The 14230-nt window shown below is 39.8% G+C and overlaps 1 protein-coding gene across 2 annotated transcripts in view; it reads right to left on the bottom strand.

Moving 5' to 3' along the window:
- Window positions 1–6621: 6621 nt before the first annotated feature.
- Window positions 6622–14230, bottom strand: part of GNG4 (guanine nucleotide binding protein (G protein), gamma 4) — a 28569-nt gene continuing 20960 nt past the window's right edge. Inside the window, exons 2-3 of one of the 2 annotated variants that reach the window (XM_015419856.1) lie at window positions 11701–11815; window positions 6622–7745 (exon numbers count right to left, since the gene is read on the bottom strand). In XM_015419856.1, coding sequence (XP_015275342.1) covers window positions 7617–7745; window positions 11701–11799 — 228 coding nt within the window. In that variant the 5' untranslated portion in view covers window positions 11800–11815 and the 3' untranslated portion in view covers window positions 6622–7616. The remainder of the gene's footprint in view (window positions 7746–11700; window positions 11816–14230) is intronic. The other variant, XM_015419864.1, reaches the window with a different exon arrangement.

Here is a 14230-nt window from a genome sequence, read left to right as displayed (position 1 = left end):
CTACAAGCATTCAAGAGGAGTTAATGAAGACAACTACCTTTCCTTTTATCTACTGGGTATACAACAAGCGCAGCACACACTTCTATGGCTGATGCCTTCGATGTTTTTTCTGTTTGCCTTTTACAACTCATCTATTTAAGTAGACTGAAAAAAACAAAAAGATGCTGTCCTTGGCAGCAGTTTTTAAATTCCATCAATGCCTAGGCTCAATTGTTTAATCTTGTATTTTGAAACCTTTGGCTATTTCCCAAGACTAGGAAAAATGCTTGTATGTGGTATTGTTAATGTATACTTTAGATAACATAATTACACACAGTGTTAACCTCGCCCTCTCAGTTTGCCAGTGTCTTAGAAGTCCTCTCCCTATGTTAACAATAGTATAACATGCAGAAATTAGCAGATGTAGTTCAGCTGTCACTTTATACCTGGAAAAACATCATCTTCATTCTGGGCCAATGGCAAAGGCACAGGAGAGCAGGATCAGTAAAACAGCTGACAACCTTACTATAAATTAAACATTACTAAGACTGCAGAATGGTAATGAGGGTGGAAGATTATTCTTCAGCACCAAACTGGGATATGGAATTACCCCCTCCACAGGAGATTGTTGCTTATTCCCCAACTAAAAGGTGGCAATTTGATGGCAGGGGGAGCAATAGTTAGGGAGCAGGCAGTGAGGAATTTCTGTAAGGAAACAAGTAATGTTTTAACTCCAGATGGATAGCTATGTGAGCATATTGAAGCAAAAACAAAGAGATGTCTTGCGGGTTTATTATAGTTTAAACTTTTTGTGGGCTATGGCCCACTTCAATAGATTTATGATGTGGATTTTCAATATACACACATATGTTGGATAGGTTGGACAGGTTTTCACGAGAGAACAATCAAGCCTTCCACCTTGTCTTGGAGCATGCATCATTTTATTACTTCATCCAGTAGATGGCAGCAGTAAATCAACCTAACAAACACCTGAAAACCACGGTTTTAGGATGAATACAGTAACGCTGGAGGGGCCACTTGTTAGGGGACATTTCCCCACAGTACATTATCTCCACATAGGAACAAATATGTACAGGGGTCTCTGCCAATTTAGGGTTGCCAGGTCCCCCATGGCCACCAGCAGGGGATGTGGGGTAGGGTTGCCAGGTCCAGGTTGGGAGACTCCTAGAGATTTGGGGATTGAACTTGGGGAGGACAAGGACCTCAGTGTGGTACAGTGCCATGGAGTCCACCCTCCAAAGTATCCATTTTCTTCAGGGAAACTGATCTCTGTAGTCTGGAGATAAGCTGTAAAACCAAGGGATCCCCAGGTTCCACCTGGAGCTTGCTCAGTGACCTTCAGCCAGCTACATACACTCACTGTAACCTACCATATAGGGTTGTTATGAAGACACAATGGAAGAAAATTGTGTAAGCTGCTTTGGGTCCACATTGTGGATAAAGGTGGAGTACATGCCCCACGTGTTTCCACAGTGAACCAAATGCAACAAATTTATTTAGCTTCTCTGCCATCTCCCCATCTTCCTTTAACAATCCCTACATTCATTGATCATCCAAAGGCCCAGCTGCCTCTCTGGCCATTTTCCTGCTCTGGATGTATTTAAGGAAATGCTTAATGTTTGTCTTGATGCTCTTAGCAATCCAGCCTTCAAATTCACTTTTTGCTTGTGTAATTATTAACTGTGGTCCCTGCTGTTCACTTCAATGGGACAAACCTTCCACTTTTTTTAAAAAAGAAGCCTTTTGCCTTTTATGGGTCCTTGACATCCTTTTAGACTTGGGGTAACAACATCTACATCTCACACCAGGTCTTCAGCCCTGCTCAGAACGAATTCCAAAATCACTACACTTCTAGTTGGCTCTGTAACTGACAGTTCCAATACACAGTCATTTTTTCCCCTATAGCATGATTCAAGCACATATTTACTCTGTCAAAGTGAGGGTAGTTTAAGTCACCCAGTATCATTTTATCTGCTTTATCTCTTCCCTTATTGACTGTTCTATCTTGAGATCAGCCTAAAGGGTTTGATCAGGCAGGTAACAGTGCACCCGGTTCACATCCCGCCAGCCCCGTAGCTAGGGACTTTTTTGGGAGGGGGCCATGGGGGGGCTGGTTTTGAGTCAGTTTCAGCGTGCTGGTCAATTTCACGCCGTGACACCCCCGGCTCAGCAGAAGGCCGCTTCTGTCCCACCTCCCGCTTTTGACATCCTGCATAAATTATCCGCCCCCCCAGTTAAAAAAAGTGTGGCTGTCTTCCACCCCGGGTCTTTGCAGTCCGAAGAAGATTTAAGTGGGGGTGTTTCCCAGTCAGAGTGCAAAGTGGCGTGCACGTGGTGAGTTGAGGCACTTCGGGGACAGCCCGGGAGGGAGGAGGCCCAGAAGAAATGGGAGGGGCCAGGCCCCGCGGGCCCCGCGTTAGCTACGGGCCTGCATCCCGCCCAGCAGAAGAATGGTGGGTATCTCAGGGGGCAGTGGCAAGGTCTCCCCCTCTGGCTCTGGTGGTGGTGGGGACTCTGGCTCTGCTGGAGCATTGACAGCAGGCACCTCTGCAGTGCTGGTCTCTCCCAGGTCCCTTTGGTCCTCCTTGGCCACTGGCTTCAGCTCCTCAGGATCTTCCCCCAAAGACTCAGAGTCCAAGTCACTGGGCTGCTCAGAGGTGGTCATGACACATTAAATGGAGAAGATGTCATCCATTAAAATGTGGTTGGAAAGATCTGGGGCCTGCTCTTCTTGAACCAAATACCATAACAAATAAAAGTTCTACAGCATAAGACTCATCCTAATCACTTACTAATTATTGGTCGACAATTCAGCATATTTGTTCAGAGCAAATGGCTATTCAAGTTGTGCAACCATTTAAATTTAATTCTAGATGGACTTTGGCCACACAACAGCCATCTGTGATCAGTTGGCTACTTACTTTGCAGAGGGGTACTGGCAAAGTGGGCAAACATCCTTGAGAATGGCAGTTATGCTGCCCATGTTCAAAAAGGCAGTGACTAGACCTGTTCTGAGGGGGGGGGGGAACCCCATCCTAAGCCCTTCTGTGTCAAGAGAACTTCTGCCCAGTCTCCTATCTTCCATTCTTGGGCAAGGTGCTAGAGCGGGTGGTTACTTCTAAGCTTCAGGGGTTCTTGGAAGAGATAGATTTTCTGAACCTATTTCAATCTGCCTTCAGGCCAGAATTTGGAACAAAGACCGCATTGGTTGCCTTGGCTGATAACCTCTGTCAAGAACTAGACCAGAGTAATGTGACCCTTACTAGTTCTGCTGGATCTCTCAGTGTCCTTAGTATCCTACTGATTCTGTTTCTGACCATAGTAGTCTATTAAGCTGCCTCTCAGCACTGTGACTACGGGGCACCGTGTTGCAGCGGTTCAAGTCCTATCGGGAGGGGGGGGGTCAGTCTCAGAAGGTAGTGTTGGGGGATTCCTGCTCTATTCTATTGTATTGTGTATATATAAATGGATCAACCTAAGGGATGTGAGTTAAGGCTTCCAAACTATTATGCTGAAAAAAATTGTTAGCCTCTAAGGTGGCATTAGACTCCGGCTGTATTTTGCTGTTACAGGCTACCCATCTTATTTAATTCTTTATTTAAAATATTTATTTGCCATCTTTCTTTCTTGCAGAACTCGAAGGCAGCTTACAATGTAAATAAAACAATGATTATAAAAACACCAATCAAAGAAACTCATCTGATGGGCACATGATAGAGGGCCTTTTCAGTGGCAGCCCCGTGATTACAGAATAACCTCCTCAGGGAGATGTGCCAGGCCCCCTCACTTTCAGTATTCAAAAGGTAATTGAAGCCAGTTTTATTTAGGACTGGGTTTGACTATTTTCTCCTGCCAACCTAGCAGTTCGAAAGCAAGAAATTGCAAGTAGATAAATAGGTACCACTTCGGTGGGAAGGTAACAGCGTTCCGTGCACCTTGGTGTTTAGTCATGCCGGCCACATGACCACGGAAACGTCTTCGGACAGCGCTGGCTCTTCAGCTTTGAAACAGAGATGAGCACTGCAACCCCAGAGTCAGACTCGACTGGCTTTCAAGGAAGGGAACCTTTACCTTTACCTTTACTATTTTACTTTTTATTTATTGGCAGTCTAATTGATATTTTAAATTGTGGTCTTTATGTGTATATAAATGGATCAACCTAATGGATGTATAGTTAATGCATCTGATGAAGTGACCTCTGACTCCTGAAAGCTTATAGCGGAATAAATTCTGTTAGGTTCAAAGAGGTCACTGGACTCTCGTTTTATTTTTCAGTTAAATATACACTGTTTATATTATATAACCACCTTTCAATAGGTCACTATACCTTGCTAGCATATGATTTTCCCTTTTAAAACTAGGTTTTCATTAAATATTTTGTGAATTGAGAAATATTAAATAATTTACATTTGCATTTAACTTATTTTTAATGTTTAAAAAATGGGGGGATGACCAAAATAAAGCAGCACAGCCGACATTTTTCACATTCTTTTTCCGTTAGACCTATATCAGTGGGAAAGGGACAAATAAACATGTTGCCATGGTGACTGGAGCAGCCTTGTTAAAATTAACAAATCAATTATGATGTAAAAAGGGTTCCCTAGTGGAGCATATTACAAAGGAAGCAACTAATTGTTTTCCTTGCTTTCAGAAAAGCCTATTAAAAATATTTGCCATATCAGCTAAAATACCTTTTAAAATATAAGTCGAGATACACCAAGCACATCACAGATGTAGAGAGAGGATATATGTTATCTCTAAGGTTCTGGGAATTGAAATAACCTCATCTGTACATTTTGCCTTGAATTTCATATTAAAATTCAATGCCTGACACAGAAGCTAAGATTTAATTAAAAGGCAGCGAGGGCAATTTTACTAGAGTGTCCTAGGGCAGGGAAATGCCACACAGTAAAAGATTAATACCTATGCCCCTCCTCACATAGCTGCCTGTAGTCAAGCTAAGCCTTATTTCCTCCCCTCCGTTCTCTCCATGCAGCTGTTGAGGACCGCACAGAAGAGACTGGGAGAAAGATACTGTCTTTATCGGCTCCTGAGGCAGTTGTGCATGCGTGAATGCTCCATTGATCAGAAAGGACAGTGGAAAAGATCTGTATTTGCGTACTGAGAGTATCAAGTTTGCTACTTTCTTTAGTCCAGGAGTTCTGTAAAATGTTTCTACCTCCTTTCTCTGGATTTCCACTTTCCCCAAATTACGGTTGATTAGTCAATTTTTAAAAACCATTATATTGTTAAATATCCTTACTACCAATTTGTACATAGGGAGGGCAGGGAGAGAGGGGTCAGGATTTCACAGGGGTCAGTTCTCTCGACCAACAAAGGGCTGAAAACCACTGCCTTGTTCTAATGTAGAGCCTTTGGGTTCGAAACTATATTTATGCATGGGGCAACCAGCAGGAGACCCTGGGGGGGGGGGAGAGAACTGTGGGCACTGTGGTTATTTTTTTCCTCCTGCTGTTGCTCAGAGTAGTGGTGGGAAACAGCTGAGAGTGGGGGATCCCCTGTCTCTACTGGTGGGGGGGCTGGCAACCCTGTTTACACAGTGCATCAAAGGCCTACAGAAAAGACATTAAAAACCAAGGATGTTTTTGCATACTATTCATCCTGTTCTTCAGTGGAACTTATTTCCCTGTAATACATTTATGGTTGAAGTGCAAGTGTAGTGTTCTATCCCGTGGATGACAGCGTCTCTCATTGGTTAATAAGTTATTGTAGCATACATTGTAAAGCCCTTATCCTGTCATGAGTTCCAAGGCTTTCTAGTGTATGGTACATTCAAAATATGCCAACTTAATATTTGGTTAAGTAGGCAAATTATTAGTCAGGTTCAAAGATACATGTACTTTCTTGGTTGCTGCTATTATTACAGTTGCTCAACCATGTAGCAGCTTTAGGATGGAGTCCTTTACAAGAAAGAAAGAAAGAAAGAAAGAAAGAAAGAAAGAAAGAAAGAAAGAAAGAGAAAGAAGGAAGGAAGGAAGGAAGGAAGGAAGGAAGGAAGGAAGGAAGGAAGGAAGGAAATCTTCTACAGAGCTTGTAAAAATAAACAGGGGTCTTCTGGCACCTTAAAGATCCACATTTTGCTTTTGTGGACTAGAGCACATGTCTTCAGATACGAGTAGATCCTCGCTATGTAGGCACTTTATATAGAGTATGAAAAAATAAAAGTATGTAGAATAAAACTGTACTGTAATTATGTAAAATTAATTTTTTTCAAGAAAAATAGAGATGCCATTAACTAATTACTCTAAGCTGGTTTTCATCGATAATGGGTGGGCCATCTCAGGATTTAATAATGAACAGCTTTAGTGAGTAAGAAATTTGCTCAAGGGGGGAGGGAGGTAGTGTGAAATCACTTAACAAATCCCAAGTCGTTGTGTGTGTGTGTGGGGGGGTGCACGAAACCTCTTAATGAATTTCAATTCAGTAGTTGCAGTTTTAGCTTGTCAGGAATGAGACTGAGGAAGTAGGATTCTGCCCAAGTTACAATGAATGAATCTATGGCACTGGTAGGACTTGACCCCAGGTCTGCAAAGGCAACAATCACAAATCAGAATCCTTTTTATTAAATTAATATCAAAAGCATAAAAACACGAATGAGGAGAAGACGACTTAGGTCACACAGTAACACTGTTGAGCACATAGCACGAGGCAAGTTAAAGGTGGTTGTCCAAAAGGGAAAATCACATTAATCCTTTTGCCTTTATTTAGAGGACATAAGGAAATGTTTAAGGATAAAAGGTAACATAAGGCAGTGACATAGAAAACACAATTACATAATGCATGCAGAACTGTAACAACAGCATGCAGTGACCAACCTAGGGTAAAACCAATTATTAAAGGCATGTCCAGGTGATACCTACCTGCACTGCTGGGTTCATGTTTTATAATGCTAAACTGGAAGCATAAGTACCTGTAAAAACTGCTACTTAAATGTGTGGAAGTCCAATTCGTCCATTGTACTTGCTATACATACTGACCCTGCTAATCTTCTAGGATGTCATTCTGATTTATGGATTAAGATCTGCACAGTCTTAGTGTGTCTTGCAGTTTTTTGTTGTGTTCATCATCTAGAATTGCTTTTGATGCAGTCAGAAACAAAGGTTGAGCAATCTAGCAGATTAATCCCTAAAATGGAGAGGTAAACCTAGATTCTGAAAAGCTCCAGTATTTTCATTGGTATCCCCAAGCACAACACTACTCGCTGAAGTTGCTTTTCTTAAACTAAAAGAAACATATTTTTTTTAAAAAAACTGAGAGTTGGTATTGCTCATCTCGATAACTATTTCTCTCATAGACATACACACATAGAAGTGGCTAACTGGCAAACTGTCATACATCTGAGACAAAATAAGAGTTCCTTCATTACAAAATAACTAACAACAACAGAAATATTTACTATAGAGAATTGATAGAAAAGTTTACATTATCTTAGACATTCATGTAAAATACTTACAGTAGCCTCAAATGGTACTGTTTTCTTAGAAAGTCACTACTGAACTAAATTATTGTGTAACCCAGATGAGGTCTTCAGGAAAAGCATGCACCATCAGTAACATTTTCACAAAGGACATTTTTTTTTTTAATTTTAAGGGAATTCAAAGAATAGTACACAACAGCTTCTTCTCCCTGAAGGGATTTTCAGATGCAGGCACTGGTATAATAAGTGGATCTTCTCCCATATGGGCATCACAGTATGCCAACAAATCAGCAGCAGCCTTGGATACCTAGGAAGGTTTCAGAAAGAAAGAAAAAAGATAGAAATACAAACCTGAACATCAGCACTAATGTCACAGTGGCTGTAGAAACACACATCAGGCACATTGACTTAAACCTGACGAAGCCGCAGGAGAAGAATAAGAGAGTACAACTTGCATCACATACATGCTTTTGGTAACTAAGCAAGATTATCTGTTAGCCAATGGCATTCTATTCTCATAAGTAGGCTTATGGAAAGCACCCCAAAAACGGTAATCACTAGGAGAGGGGATTCAAAACATAGCATAGGTTATTTGGCAATATGAAAAAATAATGCTATAAATCTTCTTTCTTGCTAGAGCTTTTATCTGATTTTCTTCAGGAAATCTCTGTTAAACTCTCAAACGGTAAAAATAAAATGAAGGTAAATGGATGGCCATTACTTCAAAGACATACAAAATTCACTTTGTCTTGTCAGAAGGGCAAGATGGTCCTTGGTATCTACCAGCTCCATAATTCTCCATTAACTGAAAGGTGATCTTCAGTGATCCTCAGTGATCCTAATTTCCTTTTCCCGATTCATTTTTTTATACTCTGTGTGTGTATAGATATAGATATAGATAGATACACACACACACGATCCTCACCTCCTGCTTAGGATGAAATGAGTATCCAGAGGCCTAAGTGATCAAACATTTGTGATTTAAGAGAGAATTAGCAGCCTGTAGAACAATTGTGGAATTTTACCCTTACATTTCAAAGTAAAGGAGATGATTAAAAACAGCCCAAGTTAGAACATAATCCTGTTAGATACACTGTAATTATAACATTCACTGACAAGAGAAAACACTGCAATTACTACAGTCACCTTCCAAGACAAGACAAGCATAATTATTATTCTTGCAATGACATCCACTCTGCGTTTGCTTTGTGTCTAAAATGAGCACATCCACAAACATCTTACTAATGCCACTGTTGATCTCACAACACTATTTTAGAAATAGTTAACAATACTCTCTGTCTCTTTTTTCAAAGAGAGTGAGACAGAAACAATAGCTAAGGTACATAATTGTTCATGAGCTGACACTTGTAGAAAAATCAGTGTTTCTCCATTGGAAGCCAGTACAATCAGCAACACAGTTTTGACGTCCCATGGGCTATCTCTGAACATTTACCATGCAAATTATTTACACCACTCACATGTCAGGCCTGGTTATAGGACTGAAACTGCCTTGGTTTCCCTAGGGGATGACCTGCACCCAGAGATGAATAGAGGAGGTGCAATCCTGTTCTTACTCCCAGACCTCACAGTTACTTTAATCATGACATCCTTCTGAACTAACTTTCAGGGTTGAAACTGGGGGGCACGATTGGGTTCCATTCTGTCCCCTATGCTTTTTACTATCAATACAAAACAGCTGGGTAAGGTCAACCAGAAATTTGAGCTGATTGTCACTAATATGGGATGATATTCAGCTCTATTTTACACTTCTAGCTGAGCCTAGGTAGGCTTCAATCACTGCCTGGAGGACGTTTTTGGAATCAGGACTAATAAACTGAAGCTTAATCTTGACAGGATGTAGATGCTACTTGTAGGTGGAAGAACTCACCCAGGAACTGAGGTGCCACCAGTTCTGGATGGGGTTGCACTCCCCCCTAAAGAAAACGGTTCACAGTTTGGGGTGCTGTGGGTCTCCTGTTGGATAAACAGGTGGCAGTGATAGCCAGGAAGGCCTTTCACCAGTTTCAGCTGCTGAGACAGCTGCAGCCTTTGCTGAATAAAGAAGATCTTGCAACACTGGTGCATGCCCAGGTAACATCTGGATTAGATTACTGCAATATGCTCTACATGGAACTGCCCTTGAAAACTGTTGGAAGCTTATATTCACCCTTAAAGCCCTAGCTGGCTTGGGACCAACATATCTTAAGGACCTATCCAACCATTATAGGCATCTTAGGGGCGCCTGCTTCAGGTACCTGTCATCTGAGAAGAAATGGGTGGGCAATCTGAAGGAGGGTATTTTTGGCTGTGGCACCAAAACTGGAATTCCCATCCCAGGGAGATTTATCTGTCCTATGTTATCATTGTCTTCTGTTGGCAAATGAAGACTATTTTGTTTAATTTGATATTTCCTTACTTCCTATTTATGTTTTAACTGCTATTTTTATATATGTACTTTTAAAAGTTGATTTCAATGAATTTTTAACTGTTCACTTCCTCAAGGGTCCTAATTAGGTAGAAAGATGGGGGAAATATTTGAAATACATCAACGAATTCACTATTTCACACTAAACTCTTTGCTGAAAAAGAAAACTTTTGTGCCAATATTTAGCACCATTTTTTTGAATTACAGTTATTACTCCTCTTTTTAAAACTCTGTTATTTAAAAAACTGTCCATAGTATTGTGGTTACAGTATTAATTTACTCTACATATATTTAAATTTTTTCCTCCAAGAATCTCAGAGTAGCTAACATCTCCTTCCCAGGACGTTTTCCATCCATTTTCTGTATTAGGCAAGGGTCATATCAAATCAACAACTGAGTACGTCTCCATCTTTTCCTTGTATCTCCACCATGGTCCCTTATGATTAGTCTGAACCTCCTTGCTATTTGGTCCTGTCTCTGCAGATTATCAGCCAAGGTATCATTTCCAAGAGACATGGGCAGGCTGTTTCTCAAAAGAGGTGCATTTCAGACAGGGGACTTTCTGAAGCTACATCATTTCTCCTTATGTTCTCTACAGCGGTTTTTGCAATGCTTGTTGTAAATATCTCTTAGTCCAGATGGAATTCAGCAGAAGGATTCACTCCTATGTTTGTGTACTTATGTATGAGAACCTGTATTTTTTTGTGTGCGAGAAAGGCATAAAGCATGAAATGTGTGTGTGTGTGTGTGCGTCTTCTGGCATGTCATTTTCTATTTAAAATTGTCCATATGGTCCCAGCTATTTCACTTGTTTGTTAATTTGAATTTCTAGAATTTAAAAAACAATTGGGATAACAATAGGGTTAAAAACAAAAGTACAGATCTCTCAAGTAATATAATCTTAGGCCTCGCCTTAAGATTTTCTTTGAATAGGTGTTCGTAGAGGTGCTTTTTAACATACTTACGCACTGTAACTGAATAATTTCAGTTTCTGAAATAAGCTGCAAGGGAAAAAACAGGAGATTTACAGCGCCATCTTAAGCAGCTCTATTCAGTGTGGCTTTTACCCAGCAAAATGTTCTTAGGATTGCACCGTTTGAGTATGCACATGTATGCACACATGTACATACGTTAACCTTGCTGCTGGACAAATCATGAAGTTAGTTTATGCCCTTATTTAATTTCCTGTTATAAACAAAAGAAACCTTCAGGTGGCATCAAGAGATGTGCTTTGAAAGACCTTCAGACACCATGTTCAATATAACAAAAATAAATTGTACTTTGAAAAAGAGGCATCAAATCTGACACTTAATAAGCCTGCTGACTCCTCTGGGAATGGAAGCAGTCTACTTCATTCCAGAGTAGAGAGAAGAGATTATCTTTATCAACAGACAGAGATGATCCCAGCGCTTGTCAAGAAATACAGGCGTAATCTGGATCCTCAAATCAGCGGCAAAATTCCCACTGACTTAGAACATGAGTGCTGTAAAATATGAGCAGCATATCCTTAGTTTCTAGCTAAACATTTCTGCAGTACATAATAAATACCACCATGAAATAATATATATAAAGGTAAAGGTAAAGGTTCCCTTGCTCGAAAGCCAGTCAAATCCGACTCTAGGGTTGCGGTGCTCATCTCCGTTTCAAAGCCAAAGAGCCAGCGCTGTCCGAAGACGTTTCCGTGGTCATGTGGCCGGCATGACTAAACACCAAGGCTCACGGAACGCTGTTACCTTCCCACCGAAGTGGTACCTATTTATCTACTTGCAATTTCTTGCTTTCGAACTGCTAGGTTGGCAGGAAATATATATAAACTTAATTACAATTTTCAATTTACCTTTATCCTGTCCAAGTAGGCCTCCATTTTTAGTTGTTCCACTGCTTTTCTTGCTTGAGATATACTTGTCGTGCTGTTATTTGACACCACCTCCTTCATCCTGTTTTTCCTATAACTGTCAAAATTAAAGCATTAGGCAATTTTGTTTGTCCTAATGTAAATAATGTAAATTAGCATATATGTCATTCCTTTCTGGCTACAATGTCTTCCCTTCTCTGGCGTTTTGCTTCAAGAGGGTAGCCTTGTTGGGTCTGCAGTAGAAGAGCTATGTTTGAGGCCACTAGCACCTCAGAGACCAAAAAGATTCTGGGAGTATAAACTTTTGAGAGTGAAAGATCCCTTCATCAGATTTTGCTGAGATTTCAAAGTATGACAGATTACCTCCAAATTGTTTCTTCTGCAAAGTCTCTCAGAACATCCAAAATCCAGTGTTGTCCTAGCAGCAACACACTATATTCATCTTCTAAATATTCATTCATAGCTGCATTACATTTTCACCTATAAGAATGTCAGACTTGGGCATTTGACCAACTGCACCTGTTGTATTTCTTCCCAGTGTAATTATGCTCTTTGTATCCCTTCCCCCCCTGCACCCAACCATTTGTTATTCCTGCATCCTTATCGCTTGCTCTTGCCTGCCACTGCATTCATGAGGGGGGGGGGGAGTGAGAGCCAGTAGAATTTAGGGAAGCTAGCTTCGGTAGCTCTTCTATGGCGCCTCGAAGACATCTTTCACACAGGAAGTGTCCTTAAAGTAGAGTCTGTGTTTGGCTAGTGACTGACCGTATATCTTTCATGGTCTTTGTAGTATTGCTGATGTGTATGAATGGCATTTTGGGGTTGTGATTATATGCAGATTTCCCGCCTTTGCCCCTTAGTCCCGACAAAGAGTCTGAACCCATAAGCATCTCAAATCTCTAAATAAACCTTTCTCTAAAGAAAGCATGTGTGGAGAGTGATTTGACTGGGAACCTGACAAAGAAGCTGCCACTTCTATGTACCTGAAAGGGCCATAAGGTTGGTTTTATTATTTCATCTTGCATCTCATCCCTCAGCAAAAAATTATATAACCTTTGAATCATGTTTTGGCAAAGTTCCTTATTTTATCTTTGACAAATCTTGATTGTAGTTGTAACTTTTTCCAATTTGCGAGGTTAACATTAATTGATTGTAATGTTTCAAAGGATTTCAGTTCGTTATTTTTGGTTAGCAATGTTTCATCAGTGACTTTCTTATTATCTATTAACAAAGTTGGCATTATAAAAGCCTCTAATGGGGAGACCCACTTAGGCATTTTAACATAAAACCTTTTTTTGATTTTTCTCCATACTTTCATTAGTGCCCCTCTAATTACATGATTATGAAAGTTTTGTTGTATTTTATCTTTGTCATACCATACATAGGCATGCCAGCCCATGTATAGGTCATGACTTTACAACTGTAATGTTCTTTTATCCTCTAACAATATCCACTCTCGAATCCATCACATCGCTGCAGCATTATAATACAGGTACCAATCTGGTAATCCAAGTCCTCCTCTTTCTTTCTTGTCACGAAGTAACTTCATTTTAATACGCAACCTTTTTGATTGCCATATAAATTTTCTTACTATTTGATCTAATTCCTCACAGATTTTGTTGTTTTTTTAATATAGGTATGCATCGCGCCAAAAATAAAAATCGTGGAAGAATATTCATTTTTATAGTGGCAATTCTGCCCATAAATGATATATGAAGATCATGCCAATTATATAGATATTTCCTAATTTCCTCTATTAATACCTTATAGTTATTTTCATATAAATGTACATTTTTATTGGATACCTAAATATTTAACTGCTTATCACCTCAATACTTGAAATCAATTGAATTTTATTTATTTCTTCATTAGTACAATTTTTTGTCAAGATCTTAGTTTTTCTAAGGTTTATTTTAAGTCCTGCCAAAGAGCCATATTTTTGTATCACACTTAGCAAGTGCGGAAAGGATGTTACTGGGTCCTCCAGAATAAATGCAAGATTGTCAGCAAAAGCTTGAAGTTTAAACTGTTCACCTTTGACTTTAAGTCCTTTTATATTTATATTATCTCTCACCATATCATTTATAGTCTCTATTCCAAAAATCAATAATAACGGCGAGAGCGGACATCCTTGTCTTGTTCCCTTTTGAACATGAATGTTTTGCATTAGTTCTCCATTTACAATTATTTTTGCCCATTGTTCTTTATATATAGCTGTTATCATCTTCATAAATTTTCCCCACATTCCCATACTTCCATTTTGTATTTTAGAAAGTCCCAATTAACGTTATCAAAGGCCTTCTCCGCATCAAGGAAAACCAAAGCTAGTTGTCTTCCAGGGTGTTGCTCATAATATTCTATGACATTTACAATAGAATAGTTCTTACAATAGTTCTTACATTATTCTTTATTTGTCTTTTTGGGAGAAAGCCTGATTGATCTCGGTGTATAACCTGAATCATTACCTTCTTAAATCTAGCAGCAAGAATTGTCGCAAAAATCTTGTAATCTA

The sequence above is a fragment of the Gekko japonicus genome, unplaced genomic scaffold, assembly GCF_001447785.1.
Source record: "Gekko japonicus isolate JY-2015 unplaced genomic scaffold, Gekko_japonicus_V1.1 scaffold315, whole genome shotgun sequence".
Lineage (NCBI taxonomy): Eukaryota > Metazoa > Chordata > Lepidosauria > Squamata > Gekkonidae > Gekko > Gekko japonicus.
The sequence above is the reverse complement of the archived record's forward strand: the minus strand, read 5'-3'. Positions and strand labels throughout refer to the sequence as shown.